This window comes from Lathamus discolor, chromosome 2 (assembly GCF_037157495.1).
Source record: "Lathamus discolor isolate bLatDis1 chromosome 2, bLatDis1.hap1, whole genome shotgun sequence".
In the NCBI taxonomy this organism is placed as follows: Eukaryota; Metazoa; Chordata; class Aves; order Psittaciformes; family Psittacidae; genus Lathamus; species Lathamus discolor.
In genome coordinates, this window is record NC_088885.1 from 31841090 (window position 1) to 31867599 (window position 26510).

The following is a 26510-nucleotide window of genomic DNA, read 5'->3' on the forward strand; positions in this document are numbered from 1 at the left end:
GATATTTTATGAATAAATTAAAGTTCTATTCATATTTTTCATGCAAACTGCCAGATGTGAAATTGTCATGTCCTCCTAGGGCTTCATCAATCTCCCTTCAATCTAACTAGGTCTTTATTCTTACTCCAGTCGGGGTCCATCAGGATCTTGGAATGATGCTTTGGAGCAGCTCAGTATATGGCATGAGCAACCAGACAGCTCTGGTCATTGTTGAGTTCACTGCAGATCTTTAGTATTTGACAAGGGAAAACAGCTTTTCTTTCTGGTTGCTCAAATAGTGTAAAGAAACAAAATGCTGATATGAAGATAATGTGCCTTAAAGTGTCAGTAACACATTATAACAAAAATAGACAAAATAGTTGAAGTCTGTGTTACGTTATTAGATTTTTGTCATTAGATGCTGGATCAGTCATATCCTAGAAGCACCATGGAGTTATGCATTTCTGATGGAGTTGGTGGTATTGGCAAACAAGGCTTGTTGAGGCTGGCAGCATACATCTGTTCTGTGAAGGTTTTCCAAATCACACCACAAAAAGACTATGGGATCCCATATCTGAGGGTAAACTAATAGGTATTGTTTGAGTCTGTGAGTTTACTACTTCAATATATTGTTTTGTTGTTGCACAGGCTTGATAAAATCACAGGCGAAACAGTATAATTTACGGTAACAACTCCTGTGGGTCCTCTGTTTTCCAGTTGTACCTTTTGTTTTCTTTATGTCTGAAAAATGGGTGGTCAAAAGATATCTTAGTTTATATGCTTCACAGAATTTTGTTACTTTCTCCACTTTTTCCAAGGCAGCTACCTCACACACTACAAAGATGTGGTTGGAGTTCTGGTATTTAAAGTTAGCATTTCTTACAAATTTTTGGATGTCACTACATGTGTATTGATTTTGTAGCATAAAACTGTTGTGGGTGAACACAGGGCAAAATTTTGGCCTCATTTCATGTGTGTCATTTTATCACTTAAACTGGTCATACACAAATATAAGGAATATAGTTGAGAGAGGTGCTCAATCAAGTTTACAGACTTCAGGACCTTGCAAGGCTGAATATGTGAGCAAGCAGGGAAGGAGGTAACATTTTCTTCCTCTTCATTCCATGTGGACAAGTGAAGCTTTTGAATCTCAGACACCACTAAAGAAAGATCTGTTTATGGTCAAATATGGTTTATGGTTGTCTTCAGAAAGCTGTTCTGTTAGCCCTGAGGACATGGCCAAACCACAACAGTGTGTGCAGCCTAAAGTATCAGTTTTCAGAAGGAGCTACATGCTGCTCTGTGTTGGAAAAGTTCCGTGTGTTCTTCAGTGTTTTATATGGTGTCTAACTTCTTGTGTCCTTCTTCCCTGGGTAGATGAAGTGCAGTGTAAGACATGGGCTCAACTGGCCTTTTCCCCCATGCTGTTACAAGTGGTCAAACTTCTAAGCCTCTGTTAACAAGCCTGTGCATTGCTTTCTGCTAGGTTGTGTGGTTGTTCACATCAATCAGAATTGACCTTATTCTGCATTTCAAATGTGACTACACTTGAGTTCAACTGATATGTGTTGTTTTTTTCTGGAATCCCATGCCAAAAAGCATTCCATGTTTGTACCACTGCTAGCACAATGGTCCCATGCCATGTCTCTCTCTGGGCCACCCATATGTGATGGCAAAAATAACTGTACCAGTGTATTACTCTGCATTACTCAGTCTTTCCCCCTGCCCACTGCCCACCCTCATCCCCCAAAGAAAGCTTTCCTAAAATATTCACTTAAATGAAAAAAAATCTTGCAGAAATTGACCTGACTCTTCGATGCAATTCCCAGATGTTACTGGCATGGTTTTATGGCTGTTCTTGATGGGGACTTTTGTGGCTGCGATAGCTTTCTTTTTTTAGTACATTCATAAGGGATTTCCTTTATTATTAATCTGCTTTGATCTTTACCACTGTCATGTCAAAACCTCAGTGTTTTATATGGAAAACAGAGGCAAACTGTTTTTTCCCTTTGGATTTTATACAGCAGATTAATGATATGTAAATAAATTGAAAAAAGGAGAATTCAGCAATGTGTTGCTGTTCATGGACTAACATGCATTTCATGCTTTTTCTGCATCAATGTTTCAACAGAATATGAATGATTGCCTCCTTTCCTTACAGGCAGATCTGGCCAGTTTGTACATCAAGACGGGTGCCAAGAACATGCCCACAGTGTTTTTGCTGACAGATGTCCAGGTTTCAGATGAACGCTTTCTTGTGCTGAGTGATGACTTGCTGGCATCAAGTGATTAGACCAACACATTTCTTGACAGGTCTTTTCCAATGACAAATGATCTGTGGTTTTATCGAACTTTAAAGAGCGTTAGAAAAGAAGTCCAAGCCCTGGGCCTGATGATCACCAGAGAATGCTGCCAGAGGTGGTTCTTGAGTCAAGTAAGGCTGCAGTTAAAAATAAGGTATATTTCAGGGCCAAGAGCCAGTGCTGAGTTGGTCAAAATAACACAGTTCAGTTGTCTCATACTCCTTTTGACATCTTACTCGTTAACATGTGACACCGAATTTGCCTCTCTCATGTTACCCCTGAAACAACTGTCTTCAGGTGGAGGCTCTGTGTACACTGAGGTTTACTCCTAGATCTGGCTATTACTGATTTCTGATCTGTTCACAGGAAACTTACATAGCTACTCTGTGTCTTAGTTTCATAGTCTTACATGTTTTGAATATAACAATGCATTTGAGAGAGAAGTGAGGTGCTGGTGAGGAGTTAATGGTGTAGTTAGTGCAATTGTAAATATGTTACCTAATTACACATACAGTAATTCTGTATGTGTAGTGAACTCTTAAATATTTCAAAATAATAATTGAAATTTTACAGTTAATGTTAATTCTCTCTACTTTTCCTATGGCAATTAAAACTGGGGAAAATAAAAATATCCATGTAGCTGTTTTCAGGTTGAAAGCAGTTTAGCAACGTACGTTAACATGATATCACAATTGCAACAACTGTCTCTCTTAAACTTAATTTTAGAGGAAATGTTGTTAAGGCAGACTGTAGTTCTCTTCTGAAAGCTGGAAAGCAGAAGCTGGGAACACTAGATTTAGAGTGGCATCTCTAGGAGCTTTCAGTTTGTGCAGGCTTCAGTTTAATGCATCATCTGAAACATGTACGTAGCTGATAGGGAAATCAGGTGCCTGAAAAGCATTAACTGCTTAGAAAGAGAACATTTTGAAAGGAACGTTTGCTTCATACTTTGTGTGTTAAAGTGATCACATTTTATAACATATCACTTCATCTTTTTTTCCCCTTATCATCTCTCTTTTTCTTATCCTGCTTTAGTTTTGCTGATATACCTTCCTCTCTAAATTTGTTGCCATTACTGAAGCCCCTCCACAAATTTATTCTGTAACTTAAAGGCCAGTGGAGACTTGTATGAGAGACATATTCTGTATTGTTTTCACTTTTCTAGACTTCAGTGACATAGTCAATAACGGTGTTTACTTTGTGTATGTATATTTCTATTCAGTGCTGTTTGTGTCTGTTTCATGACTATTACATTTGTGTACATTTTTTAAGATAGGAGAAAAAATATGATGTCTAGCATCTCTATTTTCTTCTTGTTCATTTTTTTCCCTTTGCATTTTCCTTATTCCCCCAACAATTTCTTCTTTTTCTTCTTTTTTTTTTTTTTGAGACCTTTTTGAAAGCCAGTTTTCAAATGCCTTTTACCTTGCAACCATTTCACCAGTCCCCCACTGTGCAAATTAACATTTCTGAAGGCAAGAACTGGATATATCTGTTCATGTTGCAGGGAAGCAGAGACATAAATTTAATGAGTTAGCACACTGGTAGATATCTGTATGGACCTTTAGTTAGCACTAGGTGACCTATCACCTCTTCCTTTCCCTAGATTTGAAGAATAAAAGACTAATAAAATGTGAGGGAACAAAAGGGGGAATTTAGTTTCAGAATGTTAAAGCTCAGTGAAGTGATATAGTCTCATTTTTCCATTTAATTTAAAAAAAAAAAAAAAAACAACATCCTACATTAAGCCACGTTTTCCTTGTGCTCACTCTTCATCTTATATCCTGCAGTTCTGTTTATGATGAGGAGTCTCTAGCTCAGGAACCAAAACTACACAGTGGTATTCTTCGAACCACCATGGTTCTTTGGTTTTGTGTTGATTTTGTTTTCAATCTGGAACTTGCAATCAATTCTGTTGCTAATGTACTGAGAACATGCAGTATGTAGGTGCAAATTTGTCAGTGTAAGTTGGAAGTATGTCAGCTGAAGATAGTGGATTGCACCATTATGACCTTTGAATGTCCCTTCCAACCTAAACTATTCTGTGATTCTATGATCACTTCATCAGTCTCACCTCCTAAATAATTTCTGAGTTTGTCAACCAGTTGCCACCAAGGAAACAAATGGATCAGGGACAGCAGACACAGTTACTGCCCCTCCATGGAATGAAGGCTCAGTTATTTTATCAGACAGCAAAGAAGCTATTGAGGACTTCTGTGTTCATAGAAGCACATAAGCCAGCTGCTTTTGCAGTTGGCAGGCTCTTACAGAGTTCTTCCTTCTCTATGAAAAGCTCCAGGCTTTTCTCATTTTGATGTCAGCCACCTCTTCTTGAGTACTTACAGAGCTGATTTTTAAGGATACATCTATGTTAGTAAATTTATGAGGTGTGCTTTGTGGTTCTGAAGACTAGTAGCATGATACGGCTGGCATCCACATTGCTTAGCTTTCGCTTTACTCTACTCAGAAAATGATAGCAGTGGTTTAGAGCTCGTTAGGAAGGTACAGCTCCTTATTCTTGCTATGGCATTGCTTAGTTTCACATGGGAAAACCATGCGAGTGTGCTAACACTTAAACAGGATGAGCCCTGTCTGTCCAGTTGTCAACCATGTACCAAGACACTCTTTAGTTTGTTAGTATTAAGATAAACTGTTGTCTGTCTTGCTCTGTTTGAAGCACTTAGTAAACCTAGAAAGCTTGCATACCTGGGATAAACAGGAGGGGGTTGAGATGAAAAACACATGCAAGAGACACACCTGTACTGCAAGTGACAAGTGAGTGTGAGGCTCAAGTGGAGTAGTGAGTCCTACATGGAACTTGATATTAATTTCACATTATATCAGTTCTGTTCTCCACATCCAATGTCTTCAGTATTCAGTTGTGCAAATTTAAATCTGAAAAATGTCAGATGAAAGACTCTTGCATAGTCCCTCACAATCCTATTTCTTTCGAAAAAAGGGATGGATCTATCTTTGAGAACTTCCTGAATATTTTTATTGTTATATGAAATACTCTAATATTTATATCCTAATTGCCTTGCAAGAAATGAAGCATTTTGAACATTTCCTATATTTTTTTCCCCTCTGTCAAATTAGATTGTCATTTATGGCCTACACAGATGGTAGATTGTCATTTATGGCCTACACAGATGATAAATGTTTTCAAAATATGACATTCTTGCTTAAGCAAAGATTGTTAAAAATCTAGTCAGGAATAATGACTCATTTTTCCTTTCTTGATATCAGATCACATGGAATCTTCATTATTCTGTGTGCAAAGCAAACAGTGCACAAGGTCCTTTATAATACTGGGAATTCACTGGGGAATGCAAATAAACATTGAAAATATGCCACATCAGATCCATGCCTGCTGTGATTTTACCAAACTTCATTAAAGCTAAAGGAGGTAGAAAGATCGTGACATGGCAAGGGTCTAGGTACCTTCTTTTTATGACTACCTTTCCAAGTATACTCTGTAAGCTTTATTATATATTATTATAAAATAATAGAGGGACCTTGACACACTTGTGAGGTGGGCTGATGCCAACCTTATGAAGTTTAACCATGCCAAGCACAAGGTCCTACACCTGGGTCAGAGCAATCCCAGGCACAGCTACAGGCTGGGCAAAGAAGAGATTCAGAGCAGCTCTACGGAGAAGGACTTGGGGGTGTGGGTCAATGAGAAACTTAACATGAGCCGGCAGTGTGCGCTCGCAGCCCAGAAAGCCAACCGCGTCCCGGGCTGCCATCGAAGGAGGTGATCCTGCTCCTCTACTCTGCTCTCCTGAGACCTCCCCTGGAGTATTGTGTGCAGTTCTGATGTCCTCAACATAAAAAAGCACATGGAACTGTTGGAACAAGCCCAGAGGGGTCACAGTAATTTATGTGAAAATGCTGTCAAACCCTGATAACATTGCATCTGCTACTACTGTAGTATATTGTGCAATATATTTGTATGTATTATTTCTTTGAAAAACGTGAGTCGGCAGTGTGTGCTTGCAGCCCAGAAAGTCAACTGTACCCTGGGCTGCATCAAAAGGAGTGTGACCCAGCAGTCAAAGGAGGTGATCCTGCCCCTCTACTCTGCCCTTGTGAGACATCACTTGGTGTATCGTGTGCAGTTCTGGTGTCCTCAACATAAAAAGGACATGGAACTGTTGGAACAAGTCCAGAAGAGGGCCACGAGGATGATCAGGGGACTGAAGCACCTCCCCTATGAAGACAGGCTGAGAAAGTTGGGTCTGTTCAGCCTGGAGAAGAGAAGGCTGCGTGGGGACCTCATAGCATCCTTCCAGTATCTGAAGGGGGCTATAGGGATGCTGGGGAGGGACTGTTCATTAGGGACTGTAGTGACAGGATAAGGGGTAACAGGTTAAAACTTAAACAGGGGAAGTTTAGATTGGGTATAGGGAAGTTCTTTACTGTAAGGGTGGTGAGGCATTGGAATGGGTTGCTGAGGGAAGCTGTGAATGCTCCATCCCTGGGAGCGTTCAAGGCCAGACTAGACAAAGCCTTGGGTGACATGGTTTAGTGTGTGGTGTCCCTGCCCATGGGGTTAGAACTAGATGATCTTAAAGTTCTTTCCAATCTAACTATTCTGATTCTATGACTCTATGATTCCCTGAAGTTCCACAAAAGATTGATATAAATATGGAATAAATAAGAATCATTCCAAACAAAATTTGAATATATAGGGATTATAAAATGAGGGTACAAGACAAAGAAAACACTGTATTTTTATTTGTGTTTGTCAAATGGCCCAAGACTTTGATTTGGACCCTTCTTGCAGTCCAGTGTTTAAATGTTTAAGTCCAAATATGGGCAATGTGAGCAGTGTAGGAGGGTGTAGAAGATGTAACTTCTAGCAAGACTGTGTATGGTTTGCAGCTTTGGAGGTGTGATAGATTCAGTCTGGCACAACTGCTGTAGCAAGGGAACTTGTGAGAAGCATGACACAGATATCTTGAGGTTCTCTGTTACTGCTACTACCATTGCAGTAATGCAGATCTGAAAAGGTGGCTATTAGAGGAATAAGAGAGGAGAGAATGAGGTGTCCCAAGCATCGATATTGCTCAGCATGCCACTGATATTATAACTGAATATAGAACTTGAAAAATGAGGTGACATAAATAAGATGGAGAGACAATGTCTAATTGAAGGTTACATCGCAGTAACAGAGAAGAAATTTAAGAAAACTCACAGAAGTGTTCAAGATCTTTTAGAACTGTGAACAAACTTAGCAGGTTCTTAATTTCTTCTTCAGGTGCATTTCTTCTCTGATTCAGAGTCTTGGAATAGAGACCACTTATCCTTGTATTCTTGTATTCTGTTTCTTCTGGTTTTGCCCTTTTTTCTCATCAGCCTGATAAAAATTTCCTGTAACCTCTAAGATCTTTCTTTGATCTTTGTACAATTTTAGTGTAGTTTTCATCACTTGACTAGAATGGACTTCTGCATGGACCTTTCTGCTATTTGCCTCTTCATGATGAACACATTCAAAGTAAATGACCTTTTCTTCTGTAGAAGACTTAGACTAACTTGCTCTTTCACTTGTCTTTTTAACAACCCTGGACAACCTGGACTCCATTGCATTTTTGCATGGGTGTCTACATTTCTAAATTCTTGAAGATGAAAGAGAACATTACTTTCTTGCAAATATGAAGCCATGCACTGCTGTTTGTAATTCTTGCAAGAGTCAAAGGTCACAAGTGATTTAAAACCAGTTGTTTCTCTTGCTGACAAATTCTCAAGTACTTCCTAGACCTGTGGTTAGAAGAACCACTACCTGTGGTTAGAAGAATTTTTACGTTCATGTAAGAGAGGTATTTTTATCTGTTTGGTAGTAAATGAGATCAGTAGGGGGACCACAATAACTACATCAATCCAAACCTCTTTTTTAACATGAAATAGTTCTCTATGTTGATTCCATGAGACAGACATAAAATGTACTATGAGATCTTGCATCTTTGGGAAGCTGGTAAGCATGTTGGAAATGGAATAGGTACTGATGGATACCCTCCATTTAGAAATATAAAGAAATAAATGGAATAAAAAGTGTTGGAACATGCAGTTAATTCACAGTGCAGTCTAAAACATGGGCTTGGGGGCTTTAATTTGTTGAGTGTTTATTTTTCACTCGCCAGTAAAGATTTCAGTAAATTCTTCTCTCTTATGCCCCATTTAGTATTTTATTCTGCATCATTCCTCTTCATGCCTGTCACAACATAGCATCATTGTGACAACATGGGACACTGTCCTGGGTTCAGCAGTAGCAGTTTTTCTCCTTCTTAGCAGCTGGTGCAATGTTGTGTTTTGACTTTCAGCCTGGGAACAGAGCTGATATCACCAATGTTTTCAGTTGTTGCTAAGTAATGTTTACCCTGACTATGGACTTTATGAGTCTCATGCTCTGACAGGGAGGAGGGGAGGCTGGAAGGAAGCAGAGACAGGACACCTGACCCAAGCTAGCCAAAGAGGTATTCCATACCACAGCATGTCATGCTCAAGGAAGTAACTGGGAGTTACCCATTAGTTACTAAACTGTTCTTATCTTAACCAGTGTGAGTTGCATTCTTTCAATTCTCCTTCCCATCCCTCCAGGAGCAGGGGGAGGGCAAGAGTGGTGTGTGTGTGTGTGTGTGTGTGTGTGTGAGAGAGAGTGAATGAGCTGTGTGGCAGGGTTTAAACCACGACAGTTCTTCTTGACTCCCCACGTGGGGCACAAAGGGTTGAGATAACGACAAATCTGAACGGATTAATAGTCACTCATCACAATGCTGATTTATTGGCTCTCAAAGTTGTTCCTCTTGATCTCACAGTTTCAGAATATTGTATATTACTTAGAGCCGGTATTTGCTGTGTTAGTGTTTATCAAGTGTGGGGCTTGATTTAAGGTTCTTGTTTCACTGTCATTTATGGCAATGACTTGTAATATGGGCGGGCTCCGGCAGCAGACAGGGATGGACGTGGCCATGGACTTGTACCTGGCCGTCCCGCTGCTCTTCACCATCCTGGCCCTTGTCCTCGCCTCCGTCTTCGTGAGGCTGCAGGGAGCCGAGGGGGAGCGGCCCCGGGAGCCGGCGGCGGCCGAAGCAGCCCGGGAGAGCGGCCCTGGGGACCAGACAGCGGCGGCAGCGGGGCCGGAGACCGGGAGGAAGGCTGCTGGTGAGCAGCGGGAGGAGGCGGCGGAGGAGCCGAGCCCCGCGGAGGAGCCCAGCCCCGCGGCGGGCCGAGAGCATCCCCCGGCAGCCGCCCGCCGAGCCCCAGGAGGATGCAGGAGCCCACGCAGCATTTCCCAGCAAGGCAGAGGAGGAAGAGCTGCACCCAGGAAAAGAGAAGCTGGTGGTGGGAAAGCCGACAAGCACAGCAGCTACACCAGTCCCAGGGACAAGTACAGCAGCATCACTGGAGAGTTCTGAAGGGTTTGAATGGCCTTTGGGTACCTTTGAGACCTGCCTGCTGATTGTGATGGGGATCAGCATGTTGGCACACACACAGAGGGTGTTCTACCCACCACCATTTTGTCTGATCTCAAAAGTTAAGCAGTCGGGTTTGCTTCTTGTCTAGAGTTACATGACTATATAGGAGGACCAGAAGATTTTCCCCAAGGCTGGACAGTCATGAGTGGCAGGGTGTGTGGGACAGTATGAGCGAGTATCTAGTCCACTGGGCCCCTCCAGTGCTTTGGAAGCGTCAGAGATGGAAGGCAGCTGTATGGAGTCCCCAGCAACAAGCTGCAGAAACTGCTGAAGGGGACAGTGAATTATTTTGAGCCTGGTGGGCCCATGGCACTTCAGGCCATCAGGGCAGAGATGCAACATAGAGATGGACTCGTGATCGAGGGGTGGACTTAGCAATGGACACCATTGCCCAGGTTATTCACGAGTGTGAACACTGCACCCAGCCTCTCCTGCTCTGAGAGGCTGTTACAAGAGATGGAGCCTGACATCATGGACCAGATGGACTCAGCAGCTTTATAGGGACTGGTCTATGCACTAAGAGTGCACTGAGATAAGAGTGATGGTATATTGAAAATGTGGGATCTGAGCATGACGTGAATGGTATAGAATAAGGGGTGGATACTGTCCTGGGTTCAGCAGTAGCAGTTTTAATCCTTCTTAGCAGCTGGTGCAGCGTTGTGTTTTGACTTTCAGCCTGGGAACATAGCTGATAACACCGATGTTTTCAGTTGTTGCTAAGTAATGTTTACCCTGACTATGGACTTTATGAGTCTCATGCTCTGACAGGGAGGAGTGGAAGCTGGGAGGAAGCAGAGGCAGGACACCTGACCCAAGCTGTGGTATTCCATACCACAGCATGTCATGCTCAGGGAGGTAACCCATTAGTTACTAAACTGTTCTTATCTTAACTAGTGTGAGTTGCATTCTTTCAATTCTCCTTCCCATCCCTCCAGGAGCAGGGGGAGGGCAAGGGGGGGGGGGGGGTGTGAGGGATGAGTGAACGAGCTGTGTGGCAGGGTTTAAACCACGACAGACACTATCATTGCTTCTCTTTGCCTTGCTTCTTCCCCTCATCATTTTTCAGGTCTTCGTTTTTTGTCTTTTGATATTTTCACACATCTTATGACTTTCACCTCCTCTCTTTCCACAGTGGTTCCTAACAGAGGGTGTCCCTTGTGATTTTCTTGCAGTTACACTTGGCCATATTACACACTTCTGAAAATGGTGTTACTGATATGAAGCTTTCAATAATCTTAAAATCCCATTCAGTTTGTGCAGCCATGAGGAAGAAGTATTTTGTGAGATACAGCCTGACCAGTGCTTGTGACCAGAGGCTGTTTCCTAATTGATTTGGCTAAAAAAGGGTGGGAATAAAAAAAAGAACATACCCTGTGATTCGGCATAAAATCCCAGCTTTACAACATGTATAAATGTCTCAGGAAACAGTTTCCCTGCAGGAGGTTTTTCTGAATAATGGCAAAAGGTTTTCTTGTTTTGACTTAGTTCTACCAGAACTTATTCATCTTTGCTCATAACTAAAGCTTAATTACAGAAATTGTTGACTTGCATTTTCCAGTGTAGAGGTATATTTTTAGAAACCATGAGAGAGTGGCAAGTCTTTTCCATTTTCTATGTAATCTTCTTTCCAGATACCACAGAACCTTTTTCCACTGTTACTATAGAATCATAGAATCATAGAATAGTTAGGGTTGGAAAGGACCTTAACATCATATAGCTCCAAATCCCCTTCCATTGGCAGGGATACCTCCCACTAAACCATGTCACCCAAGGCTTTGTCCAACCTGACCTTGAACATCACCAAGGATGGAGCATTCATAACTTCCCTGGGCAACCCATTCCAGCGCCTCACCTTTCATTATCTTCTCATCACTTTCTCTCCCCTCTCTAACTGCTTTAAAACCCAGTCCCCAGTGAAGTATCGTCACAGGTCAACCTCCTGTCTTCTTTTTTTTTTTTTTTTTTTTCCTTATTTTCTTTCAACTTTCTGCACTTCTTCCTTTTTCATACAGGTACCTCTCAACATACCTCTCAACAGGTAATGGCTATTTCAGATTACTCCAGAGGCAGAATAAACCCATCACTTCAATGGCTGCCTGACTGGGCTCTGTCCTGACTCTTGTGGCTGTTGGGAAAATGATAAACCCTTCTGATACCATTTGGATGTTTTGGAATTAATAATATTGATGCCATATGGCTTTAGAAGCCCCATATAGCAAATACAGTTCATTTAAAAAGAAGTAAATAGGAATGACTCCCGTCCTGCCTTAACAGCCTGATGTCTATCATTATGCTATTTAGCCAAAAGCAAATACAATGGCCAAAGCACATGTCAACTGCGTTAAGTAGGTCCGCAGATACAACTGAGAGACCAGGATAATCCTTCCTTCCCAAATGTGAGTTAATTTGAGTAGGCCTGGTGACATTAACAGCCAATCGCAGATTTATTTTCCTTTGAATATTTTAGCCTATCCTTGTTCAGATACCCCTTTCCACTTTTTTAAAGAATAGCCCCTAAAAATTCACATACAAACTAAGATCCAGATCTCCTCTTCTACCTGTTCTTTAAACAGGGTTCCAGTGCTTATTAAAGTGGCAGGAAGTAGTCTGAATAGATCTAGAAACTGAAGACCTGGTTTTGTGTCACCATGACCAGCTGAATGTGCACATTCTGGCTGACTGCGTGCCATCCAGACCCTGTGATTGCATTATTATTTATAACTATCAAATTGAGTGGTACCAATGTGGAAAGAAGGTGTTGTGCTTTAGACCCAGCTGGTAAACTCAGCACCATGCAGCCTTATCCACGTCTTCCCTCCCCAGGGTGGGATGGGGAGAAGAACCAAAGGAACGTAAAACCCACAGGTTGCGATAAGATAGTTTACTAACTAAGGTACAACATATTATTACTACTACTAATGATAATAATGATAAGGGAAATAACAAGGGGAAGGAATATAAAACTAAAATGAGAAAGTAAAAACCCAGTAGACAGCAATGATGCACAGTGCAATAGCTCACCACCTGCTGGCCGATACTTGTCAGTCTCTTCCGGCTAACTGCCCCCAGTTTATACACCAGGCATGAAGTGCTGTGGTATGGAATACCTCTGGCTAGTTTGTTCTGTCTCTGCTTCCTCTCAGCTTCTTATGCCCCTCCTCACTGCCAGGAACTGAAAAGTTCTTGATCAAAGTGCTATTGAGCAACAAGTTAAACATTGGTGTGTTATCAGCATTGTTCTCAGACTGAAGCCAAAACACAGCACTGCAGCAACTACTAGGAAGAAAATGAACTCTATCCTAGCTGAAACCAGGACAGAGGTGAAGGAAGCTGTGTTAGTACAGTGGAAAGGCAGTAAAACCTATTTATGCAAGGTAGCTGGTGAAATTTATTAACTGCCAACTTTGGTTTGGAGCCTTGTGGTGCACTGGCCAGCACCAGCCCATGGTTCATTGAGTGCCTGCCTTTGATTGCCTCAAGTTGCTGTGGGATTGTTTTCTCTCCCTTTTCCCTCCCTCCTCTCCGCAGATCATTCTGTTTCTCTCCCACCAGTGCCACACTCAGAAAGATTGCTCAGAAGTTCCCAGCCGTAGTTAACTGCACCACAATTGACTGGTTTCATGACTGGCAGCAGGAGGCTCCATCACACTGTCTACACTGTCAGCAGGAGGTTCATTGAGGAAGCTGAGGGGGTCAAAATACAGCGTTTCAAGCTCACCAGTCTTCTAAGAAAGCAACAGATCATTGAAAGATCAGTAACTGAGTAAGCTGAAAAAGACAATGCTGCTTTTAGTCCTTCTTGCATACTTGTTCCCTTCAGTGTTGCTTGAGCTCACCCAGCTAAAGCTAAATTTTTATGCCATGTCACTGCCCAGATCCTTCAGCAGTTTAGAGGGCTGTCTAATGCAGGCAGAGAAGTGAAGGGTAACGAAGAGACATACGTAATTCATAGCAGAATCCTTCAGTTCTAGGCTTTTTTGGTTCTTATAGATACAGAATTTATTTAACCCTTTTCAATGCAGTTAAATATATTCACTGGTGCTGTAGCAAGTGAAATATTACAGTGCACAGTCCGGGCTAAATAAAAAAGTGCTTTCCTTCTGTTCAGCAACTAAGCAGGTAGAAATTTCCTCTGTAACCACATGGGAAATACATTTAGAGTTTTAGTATCTGGGCAATTATTCTCTTTTTCTTCCCAATTGATCTGGAGTGTAACTCGTTGGTTTCCAGGAAAAAAAAAAAAAAAAAGTCGTGCATTAGTGAGTTTCCTTTCAGGTAAAAGGAATATTCTCATATTCTTCTAAGAGTTTCAGCCAGCTGCCTCTCTTGTCCCACTCAGCATTGGGCAATTCTGTCATGCTGGCAATGAGACTGCTCAGGTATTTGCTGGTGGAGTAATTCACATAGATCTAGAAAGGATTTACTTTCCTTCAGTGACTGCAGTTGCAGTAGTTTCATTCTGCAGTGCTATTGTATTTGGGACCATTTATTTGTATGGGGGATTTTTAATCATAAGAGACTGGAGATTTCAGGAATGCCCAATGTTTAAACTGTCTGGCTTTAACCATCTGGTTTTAGTCAATGGTAGCATCAGTACCCAGGCAAATCTCTGCATAAGAGACTATGCATTTACAGCATTTGTCCTCCATTCAAACCCGTACAAAACCAATGGAGTTATCCTGAAATGAAGGTGAAGGAGAGGGGAAATCTGCAGGGACGCCTGAGGCTGCTTCCAGGGTACCCTATGGACCCTCCTCCAGAGGCTCCCTCGCTGCTGTCTCCTACCCATGCTCCAGCGGCACACGGATGCCTCCTGTAGGAAAGCAAGCGAAAGAGAGATGTTTGCAAATCCTTGCATTCGTATTTTCCATCCGTTCCTTCTGCTTTATTTTAATAGCTCATAAGCGACTTGAAGTGTTATTAAGACACTTATTTGTTGTCTGATGAGCTACGTGGGTGTGAAATCCACTTGGATTAATTTTTAATGTCATGCCAACTTACAGATTCCCATTTATTTAAGAGAAAATGATAGGTTATGTGGAGAAAAGATAATAGAATTTATTTTGACTTTATATTATTTTTTCAGATCCTTGACTAATTACATTTTTCTCCTATTCATCAGAATTAATTTTTAATATTGAAGCCTTTTTTTAGGGTTTTTAAACTGTCTTTAAATTTAAGTATTGCATTCCTTCATAATTATTTTTTTAGGTATTTAAGAGAGATTTCACCAATCCAAGCAACTGTTGATGAGTTTCTTTTTCACATTGGTGTTTACTGCTCCTTTTAAATATCTTTCCTGTTCAGTTCCCAGTAAGGGAAATAAATGGTAGCTAACAAAATAACATTTTGTTAGTCTATTGAAAACAAGTTAAGGTTTGTGTGTCATCAACATATTTAAAGAAGTAATGGGTGTCTGAGTCATGTCAGACAAAACAACAGAACGCAAAAACGTAGTAGGAGGAGGCAGGGGAAAGATTTGAAAGTGATGGAAGAACTGAACCAAGACAGAGTTGTTGAAATAACAGAGAAACTATGACAGTGTTATGGCAGGAGAGAGGCAGAAGAAAAACAAAACTGAACCAGGAATGTAGGAGAGGGGTGCAGCAAAGAGCCTGAGGAGGACTAAAAGGTACATGAAGGGAGAATGACCACTGAAAAACAGTTAGTAAAGACAGGGTGGACAGGAGAGCTGCAGAGGTGTATTAGATTATGAAAAGAATGAGAGTGATGTGGTGGAAGAAGATGACCTGAAGAAGAAGGAATCTCAGCCTTAGTCTGCCACTCCCTCTCCACTGAAGATTTATGGGAGGTGGTTTCCTTTCCTTCTCTCATCCCTAATGCTGGTGTGTTAATACGTCATTTCCCTTGCTCCATTTTAGATATTTCAGGAAAGCCTTTTTTTTCTCTCTTAGTACAGAAAACTTATATAGCTAGAGCTCATGTATTTCTAGACTTCTGAAACATACTGTATCATGCTATCCCTTACGATGAGTGGAGTGAGGTCTGTCACTAAGTGATTCTTTTGGCATAATTGACACTTAGCTCTTAATTGCTCTTTTTCATTGTTTCCAAAAATACAGAAATAGTAATTGATAGATTTGTTTGTTTGTTCATCACTTTATAGGAATATTACAGATTATTTTTAATTAGGGTAGCTTGAAGTTAAGCAAATGAGCTTTGGGTTTTTCCTCCTAAAGGTGCAGTACAAATATGACACCATATCTACATTGCTTTAACAAAATATCAAAAATTTCTGGGTTTAAATGCTGAGAGAAAGCCATAAAAAATTCATGGTGTATATGAGAGTTGAGAAGGAAGTTTAGATTCTCCAACTCTTTATCTTCAAAACAAGGTACATTTCTAGGAAGATACAGTTTATCCAGAGAAAGAAGGGGACAGATTGGTCTCAGCAGGGAGATGGAAAGCTTCAGCTTCTGTGTGTGCTGTTGAAGGATGCTCTGAATGTCCCTTCTGCCCTGTATTGAAAGTATCTGAACGGAAAGAACTTATGATCCTCCCTAATTACGGTACCTATTGTAAATGAATCTCATGAGCCCCTTTTCACTGGGAAGGATATTGGTCAATGAGCAGACTTCACCCTTATGTTCTGTTTCAGATTGTATATAGACTTACTGCTCAAATGTCTTTAGGACTATTGAATGGTTTTGATTTGTACCAGCCTAATCTTCATTACTGGCTTCAAACTACTTTATGCTTCCTAGTGATCTGCAGTTAAATCAGATTTTGTTACTGTATCAATGCTTTTTGTTTATTTGTTCTTTTAATAAAGAAGGCCAAATTAGCAATAATAATTTGCTTTCCTACAACCCTGAATGGGCATATATTGAAAAGTACAACGTAGTATTAAAAAAATGAAAACCAACCTGGAAACAAATGAATGTCAGAATAAATAATTTATGCTAATGAAATTACTGCAATTAGTAGTTCCACAATGACCCTTTTAAAAGCCACAGCTGTTAATGTCAGGAAGTGCTGTCACAGCTGACCTTATCATAACAGAAAGTGACAAATTGAAAATGCAGGGAAGACCAACCCTTGAAGAGGTCTGTTCGGGAACGATTAGTGTTTTCTGAAAACCAGTGTGAATTACAACCCGCTGCTCTCTGGCTCGGCTTGTCTACCATGCTGTGCCATTTTGTTAAGCTTGATAACAATAGTTATTTTACCCCATTGAGACAAGCTGTCTAGGGCCACTTCCAGCTCTACCGGAACCCACTTCTTCCCTCACTGATTTACAAACGAAACTGTTGTTAGAAGGCTTTTCAGGGCTGCTGAGTGGAGACCTCTCATAAGGATCATGTGTAAGGAGGTTGTCTTTCACTAGGAAGAGCTGTACTGCAGGGTGCATTATTTGTCACAAACAATGGAAAAAGGAGAAAAAGGCTGAAACACATTTCAGTTGTAAGACAAGCACTGCTCAAATCTGCATAAAATGTCCATTCCTGCTGCTCCTGCTGACTAGCCTTGCTTTTACAACCCATCTTTGTAAAATTAATTTATGCTAGCTTTGCCTCCTCTAATGATATTCTGATTTTTTAAATTTGTAAAGCAATTTATTTCTGCTTTCCCTAAATGCAAATCATTATTTAGTTCTTATTTTAATTTCTGGTTTTGTAATCACAGGTGAAATAAATATTCTTCTAAACTAGCTTTTAAAAATCACAAGAAAATAATGAGGTTTCTTACTGAGAAAAATGGCAAGTCTTTCTGCACCAACCTAATTGTAATATTAATGATGTAGTTTTAAAACATGTAACTACATCAACAGCCACTCATGAGCAATTTTCCCAAAGTTCCCTAAGCATTATTGACAATGCTTTGGTAAATTATGTGTGACTTTCCTAAGAGTTGGTGTAGCTCATTTAATTCATATTAATTGATTTTTAGGCTTCCCTTGATTAATTGAACTGGGTTTGTCATGTACAGAATGCAATAAATAATCATTAAAATGAGGGAGATATGACTCCACAAATTATAAAGTTTAAGTATGCTGGAAGTCATAGAGGACAAATGGAAGTTAGTTACAGTAATGGAGTTAAATGGGTTTTCTTAGTATTTCCCTGGCAATTTTGCACATACGGCACTCTTGCTGACACATGTGTATGCCTATATTCTAGCAATATAGTTAGATAGCATCCCTTAAAAGAAACAAAAATTAATTTGGGGTGTTTTTATTTTACCTTTATCCTGAGGTATACTCTATTTCATAGTAGTTGTGAAGTATCTTGTATTTGCTAATCCAATTTTCAAAAAAATTAGAAAAAGGACCTTTGAACCTCAGTCCTGAAACTACCTTTCTTTTTGCTATGAGAGGTGAATAAAGACAGATATTTTATCTCTGCATTTTGCTCAGAAATACATGGCTAAATGACCATCTGGAGGTGTTTTAAATATGCCTAGACTGTATGGTCACATAGTGTGTAAAGAGTTTTCCAGTCTCACTGCTGTGTTTTCCTCCCTGTGATGAGAGGGAAACACCATGCAATGCTGTGTGGCACCCAGCTCAGCCCCTTGGGGTCATAGGACCACTCTGGAGTCCTTCCTACAGCGTGCTGAGATTCATTTGGAGCTTGAGGTACATTTTATGGTTTGGTGCCTGTGTGGTAAATAAGGTAGAGTGGCAACTGTCACATCTCAGAGTGACTCTAAACTCTGTTAAGTCATAACTACTTTTCTGGTCAGATACCCCCGGAAACTGATGGAAGGTTTTTTCAACACAGAAGTGTTGCTGATTTTCTCATGTTTTATGGTATGTAGAGATTCGGCTTTCAGAAGCACTCCACACTGGTTGCATCCTGCCCTCATAATAATTTATCACTGACTTTGACAAGCACAGATGACCAGGGACTTGTACAACTTCATAAATCTAAATCATGGAGTCCAATTCTGTTCAATCTGAAGTTAATGGCATAAATACACTCATTCCGAATAGAAACTTGATGGTACATGAACTATGTGGGGATCGGTATGAATAGAGTAACCCTTCTATTGATTTTCTTTAACCTATACAGGTTTTCCAGAGGTGAAAGAGAAAATCCATACAGTATTAACTGTGTATATAGTAGCATTGTGACTGATTTAATCTCTGGTTTTAGCATTTAGGAGTGCTTATTAAAAACAAACAAAGAAACAAAGTATATTGAAGCACTGATCTTCTGTGGTGATGAAGACTTAATGAATGCCAGTGCAGAATTAGTTAATTTACATGCAAAAATGTTGGCGAAAGCTCACTTTGCTTTAATGTTTTTTACATGCTGACAAAATTGTGTTTGGAATAGACTGATTTTGGGGATGAGTCATCTTTTATGTGAAACAACTACACCACTCTGAAGAGTTTTCTGGAGCAAACCATGCTTTACGAGATCCTTCTAGAGAAGAAAAGTAAGGAGATGTCAGACAATGGAGCACTTCTTGAATGCCATGCAGAAGCTGAAGGCATCAGCTTTTCAGGCAAACTGTGAAAGTCACAAACTTTTCTTTCATTCTTTATAAAATAACCCTGGGTTTATTGCAAATAAAATAGTTGTTGCAGAACCTTTTCATTAGACTGGTAAGTTGTGAGGTGGCATTTTTGCGTTTCATTGAAATCTGATTTTGGAAGCTGGGGTGTATTTTTTAATTCATGTGCAAGCTCTCTGAGCTCTTCAGCTGTCTTTGGAAAGAGAGGTCCATTTCAGCAAGGACAGTCTGGAGGAAAAGGGAGTGTAGTGGGGCCACAGTAAAGGGTGGAAAGGGAACTGAGTGATGCAGTAAAAGCCAAACCATGGAGAAAGAAGATGCAGTTCTGTAAAAAAGGATTTTGTGTGTGGCTAGTGACCAGTTGAAGGGTGATGAAAGCAGCAGAAACAAGTGTAGAGTCTTTCCATCAGCTATCACCTCCATGTGTGGCTAGGGCCACTTAGCCCCCAGCCAGTGCTTCTGCTTACAGTTCTTTTGTGGCTGGGCAGTCAACAACGACAGAAGGGACGGAAAGCTGCTTTGAAGGCATCCCCCCATCTCACCCACATGGGTGTTTCATGATCCCTTTCGCACATGCTGTAGAATAGCTGTAATCCAGAGATTTCTTAATTAAAAGTTAAAGTCTGTGTCTTTTTATAAAAAACTTCAAATGAACTCCTCAGATGCAGTCTTTGTGTAATGTTGCATCTTGGAGCTACTCCATGAGATTAATAATGTGAGCTGGCTGCCCTGTTTCCCCTTTGCCATTTGAAGACCTACAAAAATAAATGGTCAAGGGAAGAAAAGTGACTGTTTTTTTAAATTCTATTTTTAATGAAGTATCCTGTGCTAGCAAGTTATTAAAGCACTCTTTTCCCCTGAATTCTAATTTGTTGATGATCAAAAGATAATTTGACAATTTTAAGTGCTGTATGCTGTGCCAGCAGGCAGAGCTACAGCTCCTATCTAGCAAGGTGCTTGAATATCAAGCCTTTTTTATCCTGCACTCCAGAGCTCTACACAAGATTATCAAATGCAGCACCATTTAGGGATTCCTCAGAAAGAAAAAGACATAAAGTCAACTCAAATAAGTTGAAAAGTTAACTGAGTGGAGAGATTTGGGATCTTTACAGTCATCTGTTACAACTCAGTATCACAGCTTTGTCTTATCATTTCAAAATGGTTAAATTTTGAAAAGGTAGATTTTGTAGGTTTTATAAGATTTCAGGAGCCTGCCAAAGAAAAGTCCTCAAGATCTTCCATGTGATGAAAGCTTAAGCCCTCTAATATTTGTCTTATCATGCCTATCAGATCCAGTTAATGAGAACCCCCTTTGGTTAAAGTATAACTTTTTATCACGGATGGTTGCCAAATAAAATGCTTAGAGCAGTGGGGAAAAAATAAAAAAAAAAACAGGCATCGGAAACAATTCCTAAAAACATGGAAAGATAATTTCACTGGATATTTTGATGAGGGTTTCTCTCCTGGCAGGAAATAAGTTGCTATTTCAGCAAACTGACCGGTAGACTTTGTTCATCAGTCTCTGAGTCTGTCTTAAACTTTCAGCAAGCCTCTGCTGGAATTACCTGCTCACAGTGATCACTAATTGTTTTCCACAATGCCTTTTGCTTTTCCATTTGTATTTTTGCTGGATGCTGAGCTGGGCCTTGTTGCACAGCTGAGACATTTAATTACAAACACAGCCTCAATAGCTGGATCTGAGCATCTCAGATGAGCTGTGGGGCCCCTTGTGGGAACAGTTAGGCTGTTCTTATCAAATTCTTCATGTCAACAAAATTCTGTGAGCTGCAAACAAGGATCTGTCAACAAAAAAGGGAAAAGTCAACACATTTAGTACTGAGACCCACAAAACACGAATTTTGTTTTCAGTTCAGCTTTTTGCGGCTCATGTGGTATAATCTTTCCAGAACCACAGCTAACGACCTTTGTCCCAAGTAGTGCATTACCTGTAGGTAGAAGATCTAAAATCCAAACTTGCTTCTCAAGAGGCAGAACTGCAACTGAGAAATCAAGATGCTGAAGCTTTGATAGCTAAGACAGGGTTTCAGACTGAGAATGTGAGCCTAGAAAGAGCCACTGCAGACACTGAGGAGCAAAAGGTCAGTCTAATTCCTCCATTTAGTGCTGTTGAGCTATATTTAGCACAAAATAAACCTTTTCAGGTGAACAGTTTTGAACAACTTCCTCTCCAGGGAGTATAAAATCAAAATAATTATTATACTTACACATGTAATGGCATTTCACATTGTGATTACCACTTGACCTTTCTTTACATTATGTCGTTTCCCAACCTTTTAGCTATTTTAATGAGATGAAAGAACAATAAATACTGAGCTCATTCAAGCATTTAATGGATGTGGATCTTGAGAATCAAACCTATTTGTAATACAGTAAATGTCAGAGAGTCATCTCTGAGCCCTTCAGATTTCTAAAGGCATTGAGGCTATAGGTAAATTGAACAACTCAATTGGTACAGAAGTTCATTCCAGTATCCTGCAATATTGGAATGTGCAAACCTTGAATTTTAAGATTATAATAACATTGCTAGTAATATGTGACATCAGTGTCGAACTCCTTTTTGCTCTCACTTCAGCCTAGTAACATTAGTTATCAACATCCATGCTGGAAACAGACGTTTGCATGCATTAGTCCTCACCACAGAATTATTCTATTAATTCTATATATGCATCATTTCATCTGGACTCTAAAATTTTAATCTACTGTTGCAAGAAAGGCTTTTGAAATAAAACAGCTGTAAGGAATGCTGCAAACTGAGATTCCTCTGCCGCTGAAGAATGATGGGCTCATTCAGCTCTGCCATTTTACTATGAAATATGATGTACATCATGTCATTTATCAATACTGCAGAAAGAAATTTTCAATTGACTTCTAGTAATTGTTAATGCCTGATTTTTATCTATGGAAACTTCAAGTTGCCAAAAACTTCGTAAACAGTTTTTAGATACCGATGAACAGGGGAAACTATGCTGTCTGAGCAACCAGAATGGTCTTTTATTCTCTTCTGGTTTGGTTCTCTAAGGTTTATTATTATTAGGTGATGTTTAATATTGTTCTAATGACCTTGTGTCTTATCCTAATTTTATTGAGGGAAAAGTGGTAAGACTAGATCAAGACTTTACATGTCTATGGATTATGCTAATTATGGATTTGTGATGATCCATCTCTTATACAGGACTTAAAATTTTCTATGAATTTTAAAGTCCAAATAGTGCAATTAATTAAACTTGCACAAATTGGATCCAACAGCTCAACATCCTACCAACCGCTTTTCAGTGGTTCTTTTCCTACATTTGCTCCACATGTTTCTGATGGATTTGGATTATTAAAATACACCCTTAACACAATTCTAATTACTTCATTAAGCAACTAGGTGAAACACACAGAGTGATTATCATGGGATAGTCACATCTTTGGGCCACTTCATTTCAGGAATTAAGTTCAGCACACGATACTAATGATTACTGTACTCCCCTATTCATTGTTTTATTGCACTTCTGAAATGTTTTCATCAGAAATGAAAGTGTCATTTTGTGCTACCATGAATCTAAAACTATTTCATAAGGGTCATTATAGTTTCTAAATATTAGTCTTCTATAATTTTTGTTATAAAATGAAAATAGTAAATGAGAATACATTTTCCAGCTAAGTAATTTGTGATTATTCTTCATAACTGATTAAAATTTGTCACCCTTTAAAAAATTCATTTGGCTTTCCTATTCTATAGATTTCAAGTGGGAGTTTATAAGGTTTTTTTGGTTTTTTTTTTGAGTGTTACAACATTAAGCCAGTAAATACCTTAGAGATATTGCCTTAGAGCGAAGCATTACTTAAGAAAAGGCAAAGAGTGGAAGTCAACTTCAGATGAGACCCGTCAGGAAAAGTGGTGTCAGTTTGGATGCCCCATAAATGTGGCAAACTACATATCTGTATAGTAGTCAACAAGGGTCTGACTATGAATGTGACACTGCAAAGGTTTTAAAATAGTGGGCAGTTACACTGCTGTCATTTTCTGCAATCTGTGTGCTCTGAATGATGCCGGCCAGAGTGCTTTACAGATGGAGATGCATATGCCATTGCCTTTCAAAATGGGACCCGCACTTCAAAGGAAGAAAACATTCAGAGCATGGTGTAGGTATGTATATGGGTGAAGGGTACTAAATTTATGGAAACAGGGATAAAAAGCTCCTCCATTTCACTGTGAGAGGAAGCAGATTCGAGAAATACTGTCCTAAGGCTTATCTGCTTGGTTTGATTTTTCCTCCCTTAAAAAAAACCCTTGTCCCAGTATCAGTAAGCAAAGAATAACTAAGCATAAAAATAAAGAGACACAGAACTATAATGCAACTCATGTGACTTTAACTGTTTTTTTAATGGAAAACACCTTGTCATGTTAGAATCACTACGTAATGTAAATGTAATACTTGTTCACCTGGTTACATCCTTAAAAACTGTAACAGAAGGAGCATTTGTCTCTGTTTGGTTCAAAGTATTTGCTTTAAATTAATTTCAATAAAATAGGTCTCAAACAATATTAGAGAAAATAGAAACCAAAGCAGTGTATATGCAGTATTTAATTTTAAAAATATGTTGTGACTAGGATGCAAACCAATAAATACTGGGAATTTCATCCTAAAAGCTGCATCACAATAGGTGAGGAAATATTTAACTTCATTAGTAACTTGTCATTTATAATGTAACGCATATTGAGTTTTAATCTTTGTTATTTCCACAAGCAGTGTTTGTGTGTGTCCCATGCAACAAATGTAGGCATGGAAAGTGCCCCAACAATTATAGAAAGATGTTTTGTAAGGATCTTAAATTCTTACAGAGGCGTGTTACTGTCAATACTTAGTGCTTTGTCCAAGCATTAACATCTTGATCACTGTAATATTATTTTTCTCTGTAATTAGACTTTGTTTAAGTAAGACCTGACAGGAAATAAGCCTGTGAGATAAGCACGTGGTAGAAGGATCAAGATGAACTAAATATAACTAACTTCAGCCCCAAGCAAGGTATTCTTAAAAATGTGTATGATAATCTTCCAAATAAGCAACTGCAGATGATACAGAACGCCCTTCAGGGTTACTCTACCTGACAGATTCGCACCGGTGAAATAATAGCTTTATGCAGATAACTAAATCATTGCAAAAAGTTGTGGAGGCACTCAAATTTCACTTAAAACTGATGCTAGCTGATATAAAGTCACTGATTTAAACCACTGTTAAGCCCAACTGAGTATTTTGACAAATCTGCTTAGATTGGTATTTGTTTAATTTCCAAGCCTGAAATTAAGTACAATGTTTTCACAGAATATTTCCATTTTTCTTGTTTTCTCTGTTGTTGAGGCCTACAGTTTCAGACTTGAAACTGAGGAATTAACCCTACTTGACCAAGATGCAGTAGGTTTGCAGAGCCAAGGAAGAACTGTGATCATTAGAACTTTCACCACATAAAATAATTAGTAATAGTCTTTGAAGAGCTGAGAGTTGTATGCTGGTAATCAGAAAGCTTCAATAGAATAAATTGACTGTTGTTGCACAGCTCTGTACCTGTTCCTTTGATCTTTTTTCAGATTAGTCTTACAGAAGTGAAAGCCTTCACCAACCTACCAATGGCTGTAATTGGTGTTACTGCTGCAGTAACAGTTTTACAGACATATAAAGGGAAAGTGCCCAAAGACCAAAGCTGGAAAGCCACAAAAGTCTTTATGGGAAAGGTAATGATCAATGGGACATCATAGAATACCTAAGATGGGAGCTCAAAAGGATAGAAATTAGAGCCAAAGAAACTAAAATGCAACTTCATTTTCTTTCAATTTGCACTGTTTTTTAATGTGTGCCACTGGAATATATTAATTGCAAAACCAGAAGAAAAGTTAAAGGGAGAACATTTCCTAATATTTACCTCATGTCTGCCAAATTCCTCAAGCAAATAATAAAATCTCAAAATGTGTATGTGAGGGTGGGTATTTAAGGCTTTTGGGATAAATATTTTTGCTTTGTACTGCATAATATTTCTAAAACAATAAGCTAGTGAAGCATTCCAGTTTTACTTTTGTGATGAAAGTAGGTGCTCACTTCTGATTCTTGAAAATGGAAAAGGGTTGATGCATTGCAACTTCTTGCAAGATTTAATCAACTGTGGTAAGGAGCATATTCCTCTGAATTGCCTGAAAGTCAAGGAACATTGCTTGAAGGATCCAGATTTTAACCCAGATTATGTTCATACAAAATCCTTTGCAGCAGCTGGTCTCTGTGCCTGGGTGTCAATATAGGAAAGTTCAGCGATGAAGAAAGATAGGTAGTTCATCCTAGTATTGTAGCCTGTTGTAATTTAATTGCAAAATAGTAAAAACCTAATCAATTTTAGTTAAAATCTGCTCAAACTTAGTTCCTGTCTGATTTCCACCTTTATTCTTAAACTATGAAAGTGATACATATAAATTAATTTTAGTTGGAGAGTAGACCCACTAAGGATGCATTCAGTTCTGCTTAAGATATCCTTATATAAGCTATAAAGAAATCTCTTGTAGTGTTTATGTCAGTAATGAAAGAAATCTCTACATATCTCACTATTGTGTAGAAAGATGGCTCTAAAGCATGTAATGAGAGACTACAAGTTTTATCTGAAAGTCTTTCATCATTTTTGTTTTTATAATGAATGTGAGACCAGCTTCTTTTCTGATGTAATTATATTGTATGTCTTTTTCAAGGTGTATTTTGAGCTAGAACCAAAATATTCCGCATTGGCCCAAGCAAATGATGGATTAGCAGCAGCTACAGAAAAACCGGAAATCGTCAGGACAAAGCTTCTTATAAGTACTGCTTGATTAATAAGCATTCTTTTCTAATATATTGAACCCACTTAATTTTATTTATTTTATTTTGTTGTTTTATTTTATTGATTTAATTATATCCTAGCGTAAGTATTAAAGATATGTTTTCATTGGGGATTATCACTATTTTCCCCACATACCTACTAAAAAACATTCCAGAGTTTAGGTGGTAGCACATAAAGCTGTTAATCAGAAATTACTGGATTTCTTCAAATGCATCTAGGCATGTTATAACCAATTGATTAGTAAACTGAAATGTTATTTGATGTTAGTAAGTGGCTGTGATTTTTACAAGGGGTATACGACAAATGTTTATATGAGTAATGACCTATTGGAATATAGGAATAACTGCCAGAAAGGGATTTGGAAGCTCATGCTTATGTGTGTTTATCATAAAATTACATCAAATCT

The 26510-nt window shown here is 39.2% G+C and overlaps 1 protein-coding gene across 1 annotated transcript in view; it reads left to right on the top strand.

The window, feature by feature from the left end:
- Positions 1-26510, top strand: part of DNAH11 (dynein axonemal heavy chain 11) — a 76572-nt gene that overhangs the window by 22825 nt on the left and 27237 nt on the right. The window contains 9 exon segments of the mRNA XM_065669111.1: positions 398-444; positions 447-559; positions 2141-2436; positions 13289-13400; positions 13402-13515; positions 21196-21342; positions 24837-24984; positions 25378-25528; positions 25937-26082. Of these exon segments, the coding sequence (XP_065525183.1) occupies positions 398-444; positions 447-559; positions 2141-2436; positions 13289-13400; positions 13402-13515; positions 21196-21342; positions 24837-24984; positions 25378-25528; positions 25937-26082 (1274 nt within the window).